This window comes from Mercurialis annua, linkage group LG1-X, assembly GCF_937616625.2.
Source record: "Mercurialis annua linkage group LG1-X, ddMerAnnu1.2, whole genome shotgun sequence".
NCBI lineage: Eukaryota > Viridiplantae > Streptophyta > Magnoliopsida > Malpighiales > Euphorbiaceae > Mercurialis > Mercurialis annua.
In genome coordinates, this window is record NC_065570.1 from 49246975 (window position 1) to 49266264 (window position 19290).

The window sequence follows — 19290 nt, forward strand, 5'->3', positions numbered from 1 at the left end:
ATTTGAGATAGAATAAATAATATTCTAACCCTGAAATAAATAAACAAAATATTTAAATTTTAAAATTTGTAAATTAAAATAGAGTGAATAATATTTTAACTTCAAATATTATTCAATTCGGATCCAATAATAAATAAAAGCAATGTATACTTTAGAGTTCATAAAATAAAAATAGATGGAATAATATTTTAACCTCAAATATTATTCAAGCATTCACGAAAAATATAGAGATGTGAATTTTGCAAAATTGAAAATAATCCATGTAGAGTTTAAGAAATGGGCTTGAATCGAAAATACATTCCAATGCCCGTGTGATTGAATACCGGAATATTATCCAATAAAAAAAAAAAAAAAAAAAAACTCCAACTATATTAAATAGTATATAAACTATAAAATATTACCTAATTGAATAAAAATAATAAAAAAACATTATTGCTACTTGGATCGAGCTAAAAAAAAAATCAAATTGCTCTACTTTATCTAAGTATGCAATAAAATGGAATTAAATGAATATCTTAAAAAAAATAACCTTTTTAATGAATGTCAATGAATTTATTATATTTCAACAACAAAATTAAATATTTAAAAAAGAAAAGAAAAAAAAGAAAACAAATCGGGAGCGGAGACCCGAGCCTCAGATTGTGTCTGAGGCAAGTGAGTCCAGCTCCTTTGAAATGGGCTGGAATGCAAGCCACAAGCTGGAAAGGACCAGCATTCTTTGCTGGCCCAAGCACGGGGTCAAGGGCAAAAATGACCTAATAAAAACATTTAACCCTAGCAAGCTAATCCCTTCACAAAGAACACTGAAGATTTTTCACTTTGATCAAACCTAGCCGCACCTCACTTTTTCTTCTACTTCCTTTTGTTCTACACTCCACCACTCTATCAAATTAAATTTAAAATCTAAGCCTAAATTTTAACTTTTTATTTTAATTTATCTTTTCATAGAGATTAAAATCTCTACACACATTTCAAACACAAAAAAAAACTTTAAAATTCGAATTTTCTTAATTTAGTATTGGAGGAGACTTTCGAACCGGACCTTAATTTTTAATGCAATATGTTCATGTGTTTGAGGTAAGTGTTTGGATTACATTTCGAAACGATTTTTTTTTTTTTTTACTATCTTTTATTTTGTTATTGTTTTTGCTAGATCTAAATTTGTTTTAATTTTTGTTTTTGTGGTGGTTGCTTGGATCCGGATGAATTAATGAATAAACCGAACAAAACTAGTCTCGATTCAGACTATTCACAGAAGAAGAAAGGTTGATCTATCATTGTGTTATTTTCTGTTTTATTATAAATTAAATTCTCATTTTTCAAATTGTCTTTTTTTTTTATTGTGCAGGAAAAATAAAATCCTATGGCCTTGAAGGTTTTAAAAATAAGGGAATTCGGTTAAAACAAATGCACTGACAATTTTACATATTTATTTATTTTTGATTTTTAATGACTTTTTATAGAAAGTATATCGGCCAAAATCAAGACAAGAAATTTAAACTTCATATTTTTTTTATCTATTTTTCTAAAGCAAAATCATTTTTAAAACTTAATCTTTTTTTTGTACAAATTATTAACAATCTGATTAAATACTATATTATACTCAATTTATGAAAGAGTTAAAACAAAGCTTATATCACATTTAATTATTTTTATACATGTCAATTTTTGTTTCCAATGTTTATTAGCCTCATAAACCTTGAAATTGAACTGTTCGGAATAATTTTTAACTCCAAAATTATTCCTTTCGGTCTTTCATAAATTAAAGTACATATATAAAAAAAATTAATAAAATAATAGATCTTATAAATGCTTAATTAAAAGTAAAAGTTGTATGTTTATACCTTAGCTATTTTTCTTGTAATTGTTGATTCCACCTTCTTTAAAAATAAAGAAACTTATTTTTATTTTATATACTAAGAAGAAAATTTGTTTTCTAATTTTTTTGTGACAGCGTTATTTTTTCCTGTTTTGTTCCTCCCCCTCCTCAAAGGCATTGGGACCTCTCTTTTATAGGCTAGAGCAATGGCATTTATGTAAATAAAGAAAACACGATTTATTATGTGCAATTGTGATTAATTCTGTCTAATTGTGTTTGATTAGACATAAATTGGATTAAACATGTATTACAATCACCTAAATGTACTTTTGCTACAGTAATTTCACTATTCCAAAATACTGTAGCAAATAGTGTCACAAAAGACAAAGTTGGTTAAATATATTTTGGCTCTCAGAATTTGGGAGATGTACAATTCGCCTCCTGAAATTTAAAAAAAAAACAATTATGACTATGTTGTTCCAATTCAGTTCGAGTGTACAAATTGCAGTATTGCCCCTTTGAAAAAGTTTAGTTTGATCCTTGAAGTATTAAAAATAGCCAAATTGGCCTTTGTATCTTAGTTTTGTAGTATTTTTTTGTATATTTTTTTTTATGTACAATATAGATGTTGGTTAATAAAATAATTTGTTCACTTTTATTTATTTTATTTGTTTACTTGCAATTTAATTCGTTTGATTCAATTTTATTTTCTTTCAAGTTTATTCAATTTATCTAAAAATAAATAAAATTATAAAAATATCAAGTTAGTTCCTAAAGTTTATCACAATTTAATATGATAATTAATTTTATAAATAAGTTCAAACTTGAACGCTTACAACAAGTAAATACGAGATGAAGAGTTAAAATACAAGAAGATAGTGCACAGCTGTGCAATTGTGTCACAGACAACAGCAATAATGTTTATGCTGTAGAAAGCATAGAACAAGGAAATAGAAAAAGTATTGTTGTCTGTATAAACAAAAGAAAAAGTGCATGTAAATTCGAGGACGAATTTATATAAGGGGGAGAGAATGTAATACCCCGTATTTTATAAGATACGTGTAAGCTTTTATTAGCCGGGAATACGTAAATTAAATTTAAGCGTAAATTTAATTTATAAGTATTCCTAAAAATATATTGTAATAATAGAAGTTTAAAATTTAAATTAGGGATTTAAATTTTAATAAAAGAATATGAACGGGACTAATCGAATAAGAAATACGACTGGAGTCGTAAGATAAACATATATTGATAATTAATATATCAATATACCACTCTAAATGGAGAGTTTAATATTTCGGAATAAACCCCGAAATTAAAATGTTGAAACTCGGAAGTTTTGACGTGTAATTAACGAATATAAATTAAGATATATATATATATATATATATATATATATATATATATATATATTAAAAAGAAAAAAAAAGAGATGATAAGAGGAAGGATGAGCGGTGAGAAGTGGAGGGCAAGTTTGAAAAAGGACAATTTTAATCCCTAAACTTTTACTTCAATTAGTTTTCAATTATTAACTAATTAAGTATAATTCGTTAGTCCAAATTAAAATAAAATAATTTATAAGTCCCGAGTGAATAATTTTAGTGTCATTATTCGCGAAATAATTTGACGAAGCTATCGTCAAAGTTTCATGAAATTTGGACGTATTAATTTTAGTCAAGTGGGACTGATTTTAACCTAATAAATCTTCAAAGATTTATTAAGAATAAAATATAAGTCGGATGAGAATAAAAATTATATTTTTATTCTTTTTATATTTTATTGATTTTTGGGTAAATTTTCACGAAATTTGAAAGTCGTTTCTGTTTAGGCTACGGACGACTAATTTAGAAGTTGGTTTAATGTGCATGATTGAGCTAGTATTAAACGGCACTTTAGCCATTAACTATATATATGTTTCAAATGGGCTAAAATGAGTACAGATAACTCATTTCCTTATTTCATAAGGAAAGGTTGAGCAGCTTTGCTCTCAACAGTGGCGGGGAGTTAGGGTTTTATGCGATTTCGCGCCGATTCGTCCGTTTCTCGATTCTAACTCTGTTTCTTCGACGATTACTCGAGTAATCGAGGTATTAAATCCATATTAAACGTTTATTTTAATATATTTCAATATATTTTGAATATATATTCGTTTATAAACGGTTACCGTATCGAACGATCGATTTAAACGTCCAAATTGTAATTGAATGGTGTATATGTGAAATAGGACATGAGAATAGCGTTTTTGGATGTTTTAAGAAAGACGGAAAGTCCCGGAATTTCAATTCCGGGGCTGTGCGGAAGCACAGCCCACTGTGCGCATGCACAGTGCGCTGTGCGACCGCACAGCACAGTGTGCGGGCGCACACTGTGCCGCGCGGCCGCACAGTGTGCGGGCGCACACTGTGCCGCGCGGCCGCACAGTGTGCGGGCGCACACTGTGCCGCGCGGCCGCACAGTGTGCGGGCGCACACTGTGCCGCGCGGCCGCACAGTGTGCGGGCGCACACTGTGCCGCGCGGCCGCACAGCATAGTGTGCGGGCGCACACTAAGCTGTGCGGGCGCACAGCAACCCCGACGGGTTGTCGGGGTTCGTTTCTTTCGGGCTTCTAGGGGGACTTTCCGGGGGCGATTCTGACGTGCTTTCGCCTAATAAGCCGAGGTGTTTTCCAACCGAACCTAAAACATTTTTAATAAATGTTTTTAATCAAAGTTAGATATTTTAAAACAATAACTTGTGTTAAAAGAAAGTGAAATGTTTTAAAGCCTAAGCCAAAGACTTTTAAAATGAGATTTTAAAAGTAAAGTTAAACGTTTAAAAAGGACTTTAAAAGAGTTAAAGTCGACGTTTAACCGGTTTAAAAGATTTAGCAAATGATGTTGCTAAATAATTAGTATATGGCTGTGAATTGTTTTGGCAATCAAGTCTATACTATTAAATGATTTTAATTAAGATATTGCTATATCTTAAATGACTTCTAGAGTGAAGTCTAAACGTTTTCTCGAGGTGAGAATGGTTTAAATAGTTTTAAAGAGAAAGAGACCATACGTGCTGTGTGTTATGTGAATTGAATGATTTGATTAAACCTAGGTATCAGGGCCTAGATGTTTATACCAGAAATAGATATTGATGTATTGTCTTGTGTATTTTGTATGTTTGATCCGACTAGCTGTCCAGCAGTCAGACCAGGACTCCAGGGAGTCTGTCACACATACGGCGGGGCTAAGTAGTAACTTAGCAGTACTGTGAGTTTACGTGTTTACTTTTGAATATCAGTATTCAACTGTTTTAAATCCATAATCGCAATAGTATAAACTAGCCAAGAGAGGTCCATTGGAACGAGCTACCTATTGGGCGACAATAGGGTTGCGTGATCACCAACACCAATTTTTAGATGTACTTCTGTCGAGGTATAGAGGTATGCATGTCGTGTAAGTCATTGGGAAAGTAGATGCCCTGACTTCACGGGTAAACCCTGAGACGGCAGTAATACAGTTACGGTCGCGGAATAAACCGCGAAGGCAGTTTCTGATTACGGTCCAGGTACCAGAGATACAGAATTGGACGGCAGTGATTCAGTTCACGGTCTTTATTCTGTTGTCCATAAGCTCGTAAGATGAGTGTGTCTGTTAGGACATTTGTGAACTAGGGTTTCATATGGATCGACGTAATTGGTCATATTTTATATATAACTGTTTTATATATATAATGCGATTTTGGTATTTATCTGTAAACTGTTTACTCACTCAGAAATATTTATATTTCTGACCCCGTTGTTGTTATCCCATTTTCAGGAAATGAACTTTGAGGTCAGTCGAGCTTCCACATCCCTTCCTCAGGAAAGCTCTTCTTTGGTAATGTACATAGGATTTTGTACTCTTAGTATGCTGCAATAGTATAAGTGTGATGTGCCAGCAGCCGTGCCACTAGTCCTCTGTTTAGATACTCTGATAGGATCTAGTGCACGTGTGTACCTATTGGGTGGCTGCTTAGTGGCATATCGTGTCTAGTTACCGAGTCGGCCTCGTGTGTTTTTGTGAGGGTCAAAAACAGTAGGTTTTATATTCGCCGGCTATGTGTAACCGGTCCGCTGTGTATTTTAATATGTTTAATACCACCGTTGCGAGACGCAGAGGTGTCCGCTTATTTTTATTAAACATATTAACTGTGGCGTGTGGTTTGGAACGGGGCTGCCAATGTGTTAAGGCAAGCGAAAGATAAGTCCCTGGTTTCCAGTACCTACCACGCCAGGTTTTCAGAAGGAAGCGAGGGTTGGGATAACGAGGTTATCCAACCAGTACTTCTGAAACCAGATTTCGCATATATGTGTATTTTCAGAAATCGGGTTACGCTAAAAGAGAAAAGTTTTAACGGTATTTTCTGAAAACGGATCGTACGCGAGGTGCGATCTTTTAATAATATTTGCGAAAAATTTCTAGAGGTTCTAGGCTTGCTACGGGTTTCGGAACAACCATTCCCATTCCCTAGCGCCGGTCGTGACTTGGATTAGGGTGGAATTCGGGTCGTGACAAATCATGCACTTTAAATTTTTTCATTTTCATGCACGAACTATCACTTTTTCTCAAATTCATGCACGGTGCTGAGGTGTCACGGCTCCATTGGTGTAATTCGCTGAAGTAGAGGTCATTTTACAGCAATGAATGAGTGCCACCTCAACACCGTGTATGAATATGAAAAAAAGTAGTAGTTCGTGTATGAAAATGAGAAAATTTAAACTTCATGATTAAAATGAGAAAACGTGTAAAGTTCGTGATTTTTTTGACATTAACCCTTGATTTTATGTTGATGTTGTATATTACATTTTCAAGCTTGTGTTTATCTTTTTTCTGTATGTTTTATTGTATATTTTTTATTTTGAAATGGTTTGATTTTATATCGAGTTGCTGATTTTGAAAGACTTATTAATCTTTATTTTTTTCACTTGTTGACATGTTGTTGATATGATATTGATTGTAACAGTCACTTAAGACTATGTCAACTTCTAGTTCTTCGAAAAAGAAACCTTATAGTAAACCTGAAAAAGATTTGGATGATGTCTTTATCAAGGTATTTTATCTTTTCTATTTTGTGAAATGGAATTGTATCGTACCCGAATTTTTTAAAGTTTGGTTAAGTATGAGAGATGGAAGACGAAAAACAATTACACAAGTGAAGTTGAAGGAACTGTTCAGCTGCGAAGAGAATTGAGGAAGAAAAATATTTTGAAATAGATTTTTTAATTTACGAACTATTGTGTTGGTTATATGTATATTATTGTTTTATTTTTATGTGTAAGGATGATTTTAATTTTTTATTTGAATTGTTGTTATTGTTTTCTCATATTGTTTTGAGTAATTACTCTGATAATTTTGGTTCATTTATTTTGAACTTTTTGTACTTTATTCTTCTTTAATAGAATTATTATTATCATTTTAACAAGTTATCAACATAATGCCAACATGATATCAACAATTAATGCCGATTTAGTCAAAATGTTTGTAAAATGAGAATATTGATTGATTTAAGTTAAAAACAATCAACATATTATCAAAAACATGTCAATAGCTCATTAATACATCAATTTAAGACTAACTTTATTTTTTTTCAATAATTGAAAAATCAACATGTTATCAACAGTATATCAACAACATGTCAACATAAAATTGAAATCAAAAAAATTGAAATACATATCAATATAATGTCAACAATAAATCAACAACGAATCAACATAAGGAATAAAATAAAACATAATTTTTGGAATAACTGTGACAATCAACAAAATATAAACGAGAAATCAACAACATTTCAACATGATAATGCTAACATATAATTATCTAGTCTCGGTTAAATTTTATTTTATTCTGTTTATTTTACCGACAAAGTTATCTAATTTGCCAAATTTTAAAAATAAAATAAAATTTTTCAATGTTAAAATCAAGAGAATACCAACTGATTATCAACACAAAATCAACAATATTGTAACATTATAATAATTCAGCAATCAACCATCATCAAAAAAACGAGCTACAGAATAAATAAACACAGAAATACAACCAAACACAAAAACAAAATGCAGAAATAACAAAAAATGATTTCATTTAACCATAAATTTATTTTACATAGCATGAAATTAGCATTATATTTTTTAAATATAATCTGTATACATGTTTAATCCTGAAAAAACAGTAAAAAATTGTAGATCTGAAAATAAAAAAGAATAAGAAGAAGAAGAAGAACAATGAATAAATTGTAGATCTGAAATCAAGTAGATGACGACGATGAGTAGAGGACATGATGGCGTTGGCAAAAATGACGACGGAGACGATGATAAGAACGATGACGGAGGAGCGGAGGAACAGAGAACGACGAAGCGAAAGACGGCGGAGCAGAAAAATGGAGAACGGTAAAGAAGAGTGAACTGAGAATGAAAGGAAGAAACATGAGTGAAGAGAGAGAAAATTGAGTTGAGAGGAAGAGAAAATTGAATGATGAGAAGAGAGAAAATAAATGAAATTATGATTTTTGTGCTATTAGAGTTGAATATATACAATCCGTATAAAAGTAATAATTCACTCTGCACATGGTAGTTTAGGAAACTCAAATTTGCACCTGTATAAAAGTAAATAGTTTGGCAATGTAGGTTGTTTGTATAAAAAGCCCTATTTTATTCTCAATCTGGTCCAAGTCCGAACTCAAAGAACCCGTTATTTTATAGAAAAACTCAAATTGTATGAAATTTTTCGTGTAAGTACATCCAAATCCGGTCTGTGCCACATATAAAGAGTGTAAGAGTCGGATTTGAATAGCAAATATGAAACCCGGTCTGAGCCCTGCTTATAAGCTGGTTATGTCATATTCCAAAAAAAAATGAAAAGACCTTTAACAAAAGAATGCCGTATTTCAAACCAACATGGATTTCCTTAAAATAAATTGAGAGTTTTCAAAAATACCCATACTGTGTATAAATATTTTGAAAAATACGGTTTGACCAGTTTGAGTTGATTTTTACGGTTTGACTTTTAAAAGTTGCGAAATTACACTTTTTGAGTTGAAAAATACAGTTTTTTATTTTAAAAAACCAGTAAATTTACTATCGGGTTACTAACAGTTTACCAACGGTTTACAAACAAAAAGTTTACTAACGGTTTACTAGCAGTTTACTAACGGTTTTTATTTATAAAAATACGGTAAATCTCCTATCAGTTTACTAATAAAAAGTTTACTATCAAATTACTAACTATTTACTATTAATTTATTTTTTAACCGTATAGTTAATTCATTAATCGTTTACTACCAGTTTACTAAAAAATAAGTTAATTTACCATACGTTTACTAACAGTTTATTAGTTTTACTAAAAATTATAGCTAATTTATTATATATAAAGTATAATTATATTTATTAACCGTTTACTAACAGTTTATTATCGTTTTACTATCAATTTACTATCAGTTTATTTATTTATAAATAAACCATGCCCTTAATTTAAACCCACAGAACATAGTATTCATAATAAACCATGCTCTTAATTTAACAATGAATTTAAAAGAGGCAAATTGCCTAATATATGGATATTTTAATCAAAAACTAAACAGAAGAGAAGAGATTTTATCTCTGTTTCTATTTTCTCATTAATGGTTTCTCTAAAATAAATTTATAAAACTTTTAGTAAACTACTAATAAACCGTTAGTGAACTGTATACCCACTTACATTGCTCACTGCCTCCCAAAATTATCAACTACCCCATTTTAATCAAAAATCCAGCACTGATTTCATCAGATCCACCGGTGTAAGCAAACCACCGCAAACCCATCAATTCCAACAAATCCACGAAATCTGGAAAACCCTCAGCCGCCACAACCATCGATCAACACCCCATAAATCGACGATTGTTCCATTTTCATAAGATTGAGTTGTTGTTGCAGATTTAGATATTTAAATCGACAACCAATCACCGCCACCATCGCCGGCAACCTATGAATCAGCAACTCATCGCCGTTGTAGTCGCAAAATCAGAGGGAAAACTGCTACGCGAGGAAGACGAAGATCAGAAGAAAGAAGAAAAATCCACAGCCATTGTCAAATCCACCGTAAAATCAAAAAGGAAAAAGTCTAAAATTCAAACACGCTGAACTTCAGCAGTATTTCTGAAGCCGGAGATGTTGAACAGTAAAAGTGAGATTATTTTGGGTTTCAACAGTACTGGGCCTAATTTTCTCAAAAAAAAATCTACATGGATTATTCAATTAATTTTTGAATAAATTTTGAGAACTCGAGACAATATTTGAATTATTCAATTAATTTTTGAAAGAAGGGGCACCTCATAAAAAAAGTATTTGAATTATTCAAAACTATATGAACATACAAAAAAACAAGAATTTGTTATCTCTAAGTGTATTAAGAAAAAAAAACTTTTTATTTATTCAAATGACGATCAAAACTATATATAATATTCAACTAATTTACACTTTTTAATATAAAATAAACAGTGCAGATTAATAAATATAATGTATACTTTTTAATATAAAACGTTCATTTTATAATGAATAATGAAATTAATTGAATCTGTTAACTTAAATTTAAAATGATCTTAATCTTTAAATAAAAACTAAGGTGAAATATGTTCACGTTCATCATATGATTATTTTTAGCTTGTTTCTGGCATAAAACGAGTCCTATATTTGTATAGAAAACATTTTTATAGGGCTTATTTTGAATCTTTAATCTTAAACCGATATAATCAACTTGATATATTGCATTCTCTTTTAGGTATTCTCGCTGTTTAAAATTGATATAGGTAGTTTAGAACAAAATAAAAAAATTATTATCTAGACAAAATGAATACTTTTAAAAAAAGCAGTTTTCTTTATTTAATAAATGAGACTTTCTATAATTTGGTATAAAGAAAAAGTAAAAATAATGTTTATTAATTTTGGAGGGCGAAAGTAGTACGTTTTTAAGTGAAAGATAAATCATCGTATTATGCTTCCCAATTTTAAATATAATAATAATAAATTATTAATATTAAGGATGCCAAGAACTGTATGTATCCGCCAATTTATGTGAGTTGATTTAGCATTATATTTAATATATTTTTTCATATCATAATATATTTGAAACTATAACTTATAATAATATAAGATCACATTTAATTAAATATAATAAATTTGTGTGGTAAGAAAAGGTTGATATACGGTTACATCCAAAAATTGAAATACATGATTTTTATCCAACAACTAAACAATTGTAGATTTAAATTAGAACAATAAATAATAAAATTAAATTAATTATTTTATAACAAAGTGAACTCAAATATTTTCTTATCTTATTTTTGCCTTTACTGCTTCTTTTACAATCTCAACAACAATATATATATTTTTTTATTATTCTTTTTTTTCTAAGCAATTTCAATGCATTGGTTTCACAAATGGCACAACACTCGTTTACTAAATTTTTCTTTAATTTCATTTTGGTCAACAAACTAGATTCAATCATTTACATCATTCATCAAATTTAAATCTATCAAGTCAATTAGGTGAGAAAAGAGATAAACTGTTCAAAAGGTAAAATGGGGAAAATGTGGAAAACCAATAAAATGGCTGAAAACTCAAACGTGTGAATCTAGTAAATAAAGAGTAGGCTTTTAAAATGGTCTAAATGGAAAAAAGGGTATTTCTAATTGCCATAGTCATCTAATTGTCAGAAACTCACATTGCAATTTTGAATAGACACCGAGCAAGTTTTATAAATAAAACATGCAAATGAAACTCACAACAATAGATATGGCTCGAAAATGCTCAAAATAGTTGTGTTTTTTCATCTACTCAAATTCTATGAAAATCATATCAATTATCCTAAAAGTTTAAAAATAACACCATTTTTAACAAAATTATCCAAAAATGCTTCATTAATCACAAAAGTCAAGCAAATGAATTTACCCTAATTCTATCGAGTCATGTCATGCAATTCACATTTCATTTGACAAGCATCAATAATCAATTGCTAGCATTAAAAACCGCATTAAAAACATTCAAAGGTCGAGAAAATCAAAAAGTTGACAATTGTTCAAATCCATACCAAAAGGTCCACTAGCATGCTTCTAAGTTACAAGCCAAAGATTTAGTGATACCAAATTACACTACCAAAATAAAAGTTTAACAAACAATCTACCATACAACATAAAAATAAAGAGCAACAACTAAAAAGATGTAATTCTAACCCCCCCCCCCCCCCCCCCCCCTTCCTCACACTATTTCTAGTTATGTCTCCAAACTAAGAAATATTAAAGTAAAAATAGAAAATTAAATTGAGTAAGGATTTAGAAATCAAATCTCGCTAGTCGAACGTCGGGGAGTCCGGAGATGGTTCGGGTGATGGATAGTCACCGGTGTTTGTCCCTCGCAAATATCGCCAGAGGTAGCTCTCATGAAGCTTTTGAGCTTCCTTCCTCCTAGCTAGCTCATAGTCAATCTTTGCAAAACCCTGCTTTTGCTCGGCTCCTCAAAGCTTCTCCTACTCTCATCCCTCCATTCGGTAACTTGATGCATAATTTTCATCAAATTGGGTTGCACAATGTGACCATTGAGCTTCGCTTCCTCTGCTTCGGGATTTTCCTCAATCCGAGATGTGGTTCCCTTTTTTTCTTTCCCTTTGCGCCTCACCGGTTCCTTTGCTTACCTTTGGTAAAATTGTGTCTCATTGCTTGGCTTGGCAAGAGGAAATTCCGCTCTAAAAGCCGCTTCGTTTCCATGGATATACTAAATTCTTATATATCTAAATTATTTACAAGTTTGACATCAATAATAATAAATAGTCATAAAATTATAAATTTAGTATTGTATTTAGCATTTTACAATGGGTGAAATTCAATAATATGTGCTATATTTAGCATTTTATCTTTTTTTGTGCTAAATATAGCATTAAAAAATAAAACATACAATGGAGATGTTCTAATGCTAATTTGATAGAGGATATAGCATATGCTAAATTTAGCATTAAATATAACATTATATTGAAGTTGGATTTTAGAACTTAATGCTAAATTATAGCATTAGCATTGCTAATATAGCATGGCATTGTGAATACTTACTATATATGGGTTTATTCTTATTCAAATGTGATACTTCTGTAAAATATTGTTTGAAAATCATCCACAACATATGAATTTCAAATCCTAATTTTCTTATGTATCTTTTGAAAAACTAATATACAGTTTTAAAATATTTACACACATCTCATATTCCTTAAATTTGTTGTAGATTTAAAATTTATTTGTTATTTCTTTTAGATTATAAATTATTATTGGCCATTCGGTTGGATCGATTATAGGATTTTATATAATATATCATTTTAAATGGAACTTTAGTTGATCGTAATGCTCTGCATTATCTAGTCTGATAATGTGGTTGAATTTGAAACTTTCGTAATCAATGATAAATTATTTTTGGTACAAGAATCATTCCTGATTTGTTAAATTTGTAATGCTCTTTCCGTCTATACTTATTAATCTACTTTTTATTCTAAAATAAAAGTGTAGGTATGATTGAGTGATTCTAAGTTCCATCTAAAAGTGGTTGAATTGAGTCATGCAACTCCCTATTAAGTCACAAATTCAATACAAACTAATGTTATATATTCATCCAAAATTTGGGTTCCCATCTAAGAGTAGTAGTATTGCTTAATGACTAGTTACAACTTGATTTGCCATAGTGTTTTGCTATGGATGCACATTCCCGGCAAATATGAATATAAAATAGTTCTCCATATCCCTCTCAAATCCCAACAGCATGGCCGGCGTTGATAAACCAAAATAGCTTAGCTACCTCACGTGCTTGCTTCGAAACAATCAAATCCACAAGTGTAACGACATTACCGAGGACAAAATTCTATTTCCCATGTTTTGGAGTCAAAAGGATTGTGTCTAAAAAGACTTCAAACAACTTAGGATTTAGTACCTAATCACCCAAATTCAGCAACATGTAGCATTGACTCTAAGCCCAAAGCTTCGTATTCAGATCAACATTTAACAATCCCCAACAACATACTAATTCACTATATTAAGAATTTCTCAACTCACTTTAACCCTCAATGTTAGTGCCCTGGCTCGTTTTCAAGGATGGAACTAGGTGGAGCAGGATGAACGTCCCGTCAAGTCCGCCTCCCCCACTATCCGTCGGCGCGTCGCTCCTTCCCTCTTACTATATTTTTTTATTTGTCCATCGATTTCTTTTTCTCCATTCCTCTATCCGACTAATATTCTCATGTAAATTCACCCTCTCTTAATATTCTAGTTCAGCCATTGTTTGCAATCCGTGGCAAGTTCAGCCTCTATTCTTGTCTCTACCTTAATTGTTTTTTTAGACTATGCTCTCACTTTTCATTTGCTAGCTACTAAACTAAAATCTACATATACAAGGCTAAAAGGTTGAATTCATACTCTCATTTCGCCACGCTTTCGATTTTCTCAACTTCAAATCTTTTGCTTCCTGGTTGACTATTGATGTTACTTTCAGTATCGCCGGTCTCTTTCTTGATTTGGATTGCCTTCGGCTTCCTTGGTATGCACCTTGTTCTTGTTCCCTCTACCTCCTTTTCCGCCAATTGCAAATGCGTACTCCTATCCAATAAAGAACCCAACATTAATCCATTACCAAACTCAATTCAGTAACCTATTAACAGAAGCAAGTACTAAAAAACTTAAAAACATGTGACAAGCAAATCCACTTTGTCTGCAATGACTTAAAAGCCTCACATGCTTGAGATTTCAAAGAAGTAAGTAATAATTCAACTGAATGGTCCCAGAACTTGGAGAATTCAGTAGTGAGCTCAGTATGTAGCAGAATGCAGATGACAGAAATAGAAATAGAAAGGCAGCATCATTAATTTGGATGGTGAGAATTTAATGAAAGAAATTAGTTACGTACAAAGTTGAATGAAAGACAACACAGAGTATTACGTATGGTATGGCTAGCTTTAATGTATTACTATTGCTGTGCAGAGAAGTGAATCAATGGCTAGCTGGATTCTTATCTATCATTTATCTATGTATAAAAAAGAAACCCGTACGAATCTTGCATTCATATCAAGCCAAAAAGATAACACAGAATCATATGTACTCTAAAAAAGTAAAATTTCCTATGAGCGGAGCAAGAAACCAAGAGATGCATCTTTGTAAGCAAAGATTGAAGGGCTTAAGCACCATTTACATCAAATATTTGATTCCATTTTACATGAAGTTAGTAATTTTAAAAATTTATATCTAAATTCATAAGTAATTAAATTACAATCTAACATTAATTTTTAATATAAAACAAATCATGAACTTCAGAGCAAAACACAAACTTTTAATTACGGCAATTTAAAACACAAACTATCAAGTTTTTCTAATTCAGAACACCGAATAATCTTCCCATGAAATAATAATAATGATGCGGAAGTATTTTTCATCAGAAAATTGATTGGTATAACGAATTGTAAAAAGTTGATAATTTGTGTCTTATATTGCCAATATTAAAAAAAAAGTATTAGAATAGCAAACCAAACTAAAATTCATGATATTTTTTGCAATCTACTAAAAAATGTATACCAACATAAAGGAACCCTTACAAAAATGGGGGTTTAAGTTAACACAGAGACTCTAAATTTGGGGAATTCAAATCTCATAATTCTCTATTTAGGTGGAAGACTATCATTTATATCACATTTATTGTTCTAAATTCATGACTAATCTTGCATTACTGACAAATTGATCAACACAGTGAAATCAAAGTCTCAAAAATACCAAACTAATTGAGTATTAGCTAAAGAAAAGTAGTAATACTAGTAAATACTTACCGATCAGCATTATAAGAATTAGACTTCTTCAAAGCAGGCACTAGATCAATTTTCTTGGTTTCAACCAAACTGCCACTAAAATACTCTTTATCTTCCAATCTTACCCCTCCAAGACCACCAAATTCCTTCAATATCCCTTCCCTACTTCCACCACCTCCACGTGGCAATCTCCCTTTATAATGTCCGATCAACGACAGACCTTGGTCTTTAACCGCCGTGGCCCCACAGTCTCTAAAAGAAATAGAACCGCACGAGATCAGTTGCATCAGAACCGTCGATGCCTTAATCCTCCCGCAATTCTCCACCGTCCGATTTAGACTCTCCTCGGTTTTATTATTACTATCACCACCACTCCCTAATATTAACCGTCCATCAGCTTTCATCAAGGACTCTAAAGTCTCGGGACTCGAATCGGACGGTGGAGGTGAAATCTCAATTTCTTCTCTGCTCACTACTTCAAATTCCTCCTCTTCTTCTTCTTCCTTGACCTGCAGCTTCCTTCTCCTCCTCTTATCATCAGTTTGAGTCGCCGCATCAGCAGCGAGTTTCCGATTCGACTCATTTAACGACTCAGTCTTATAAACTTTGTACTCATTGAGATCAATAGGCGAGCTCCACGACTGGTTTCTCCGCCGTGTGATCGCCGGAGGAAAATCTGGCGACTCCTGATCGCTTGACGACGACTTATGGTTAATTAGTGGTTTACTTGACGGAGACGACGTCGCTTCGAGAAGGAGTAGTTTATTACTGTTAGGGTTTACAGCGCCTAAAGAAGAAGGTTCTTGAACCAGCTCTGATCCTTTGAGCACATACTCGTGGCCGTGTGCTGGATATATAAAATCGTTTTCTGCTAAGTCGTGCCAAACGAAGCCGTTTTTGTAACTCCTGATGAAATCAAAGATTTACGATAATTATGTTTTAGATCAAACGGCTGTGGATTGATTAAATAGACATTTTTAGTTACCGTTTAGATGACCAGGAATAGAGGCTAGCCATGCCTTTACCACGAAGGATGTTTAAACGGTCGATAACATCTGCAAAATAGAGCGGACCTTAATAGTCTGTTTGGTTGCTAAGAAAATGCGAGAAAATATGAAATGAAGTAATGATGATCAAAATGCACAGTGTTGACTAAATTCAAAAGTAATCAAAAGATGAAAAAGAAACAGTAAAATAATATAAAATCCAAAATTTCAAGTAAAGTAACCAAAAAAGAAAAGGAAAAGTTTCCTAAAAGCCAAACAGAAAGCAGTAACGTTTGGATTTCAAATGAAAAAACTAAAAAAACAGAAAATTGATGAGATACCTCTGAGATAGAGACCATGAGAGGAGTTAGAGAGAGGAACTTCAATGAAATGAGGATGTTCAAGCTGACCATTTCTGGAAAGATAGTAAACAACGTGAACTCTCTTCTCTACGGCGCCGTATTTGGATTTATGTTCAGCATTATTAGTTGTTGTTGAATGATTTGTATCTCTAAACTTGTTGGGAACAGTAGCGAGTGAGTTTCTGGGTGCTCTAGAAGAACTGACTGCCATTGGAGCAGAGAAGAAAACAAAAGGAAAATGAGTTAGAAGTGAGTAGGTAGCAGAGAAGAAAGCGAAAGCAGAGAGATTCAATTTATAGAGAGAGAGAAGAATTTGTGTGTGTGAAAGGGGAGGGAGGGGGAGAGATTTCAAAATGGGGATGCGGCAGACAACAGCTATAAAACAACAACAATTATTTCATCCTAATTAATAAAAGGGAGACGAGAGACAGAGCTGCTGCAGGTTTATGGCAGTTAATTCTTTTTTTTTAAGATGGGTCATTGACGTTTTTCATGTGGAAACGGTGTCGGTTTCGCCCCGGTGTTTCTGTTTTTATTCGGCGGATTCCAAGTATATGTAACTCATTGGTCTCTCACCACTTCAATTCTTTGCAATTTTATGGCCGTAATTTCAAAGAAAATTCTTGTATCAAATTAGTTCAAGACTTGGGCTTATGACTATTCATATAGTATAACATATAACTAATAAATTATAGTATTTGATTTTAGGTTTAAATGTGTAGATTGGACCCTCATGTTTTGGTTCGGTTTTGAATTTGGAACCCATTAAACTTTTTTTTCGATAGAGGTACTTTAAAATTATATTAGGTTCGATGGTTCACATCTGCTAATCATTAACGGACATGTGGCATTTTAGGTTCGGAGGGTCCAATTTGAAATTTTTTATAACGTTAAGTACCTTCATCGAAAAAAAAGTTCATTAAAGTCCTAATTCAAAACCGAACCAAACGTGAGGGTCCAATCTGTACATTTGGCCTTGATTTTACTAATATTATTGATTGGTTAATTTTATTTAATATTAATATAAGTGACAATATATTTTAATTTAATATGATGAACTAAATATATATTAAAAAAATTATAATTTTAAAGTATCTCAAATTTTCTTCCTTATTAAAATTCAATTCATAGCTAAAAATTCATAAATTTTGAATTCATTAACATAAACGTCTTTCTTTATCGATAAAGCATATTTAAATGGCGTGGCAGTTGATTTATTAGCTGATATGGTTTAAAAATACTTAATTGAATGTAAATATTAAAATATAGGACAATCAATAGCATGTATACATTAAATATGAATAAAAGTTAAATAGTATTAAAATTAGGCAAAACCCTTAAAACATACCAAAACTTTGCACTTTTTGTCACTTACGACCAAAACCTTTCAAAATTTGTAAATATTACCGGTTTTGGCAAATTATGTTTCTTTTATAGTCAAATTCGAATCAAACCGATTTTCTTGCCAACATAACAACCATGTATATAAGATTTAATTACAATAAAATATCAAATATTTGCGTGTTGTGTCATAATAAAAGATTTAATCACAATAAAAAAACCAAACCGATTGAAAAATTGCTATAAAAGAAACATAGTATACAAAAACGGATTATATTTGTAAATTTTAAAAGGTATGGTTATAACTAACAAAAATCGCAAAATTTTAGTATTTTTTTAGAGTTTGGCCTTAAAATTTCTATATTAGAATATAATCTTCATGATTTCCTAATAGTGTATTTTATTTAAAGTAATATTCATAATGCCCTACAAAATTACCTATCTTTCAATTTTTCAATATTTCAAATAATTATGTATAAGTTTTTATTATATTTCTCATTAATATTCAACTTAAACATACTTATATTATCATACTAATTGTAATTTATACAATTTTAAAAAATAAATATATAATAAGGTGAGTTGATATGCTATCAAATACATAAAAAAATTGTACATTGTGAAAAATTAATTGTGCCAATCCTTTTGTGGTGGGAAGATGCAATTATTTGCATTATGCAACAAAATTAACACCTTTTCTCATAATATTAAGCAGTCACTTGCAAATAATTGGTATATCATAAGTGCAGAATAAAAAATTATGATTCGAAGTTCCTCCCTGATTATATTTCACCTCTCCCTTTTAATTATTTTTTTTAAATCACAAATTTTAGCGTGATTAGCAATTACAATACAAACTTTAAAAATTATCAATATTAGCCATCAATTTTAATTTTTTGATGAATTAATACACCGATCAATGATGCATCAACAAAAAAATTGGCGTGGCTACATATTATAATTTTCAGGTTAG

At 31.3% G+C, this 19290-nt stretch overlaps 1 protein-coding gene and 1 long non-coding RNA gene across 2 annotated transcripts; one reads left to right on the forward strand and one right to left on the reverse strand.

Annotated features, from left to right (window-relative positions):
• Positions 1-1083: 1083 nt before the first annotated feature.
• LOC126666130 (uncharacterized) lies at positions 1084-2135 on the forward strand. Its single transcript, XR_007637769.2, has 2 exons — positions 1084-1265; positions 1349-2135. It is a non-coding gene; the product is annotated as an uncharacterized LOC126666130 (long non-coding RNA).
• Positions 2136-13426: 11291 nt separating this feature from the next.
• On the reverse strand, positions 13427-17521 carry LOC126665008 (protein SOSEKI 4). The gene is made up of 4 exons (XM_050357658.2): positions 16956-17521; positions 16614-16683; positions 15650-16534; positions 13427-14432 (listed from the first exon to the last, which is right to left on the reverse strand). The coding sequence occupies exons 1-4, from the start codon at positions 17185-17187 to the stop codon at positions 14255-14257; spliced, it is 1365 nt and encodes a 454-aa protein (XP_050213615.1). The 5' UTR covers positions 17188-17521; the 3' UTR covers positions 13427-14254.
• Between the last annotated feature and the right edge of the window lie 1769 nt (positions 17522-19290).

Excerpts from the sequence above, each read along its gene's own strand:
- LOC126665008 (XM_050357658.2), bottom strand. The coding sequence starts at position 17,187 with ATGGCAGTCAGTTCTTCTAGAGCACCCAGAAACTCACTCGCTACTGTT. Across the intron at positions 16,684-16,955 it reads TCATGGTCTCTATCTCAGAG|ATGTTATCGACCGTTTAAAC; the intron begins GTATCTCATCAA and ends TCTATTTTGCAG. Across the intron at positions 16,535-16,613 it reads TATTCCTGGTCATCTAAACG|GAGTTACAAAAACGGCTTCG; the intron begins GTAACTAAAAAT and ends TGATTTCATCAG.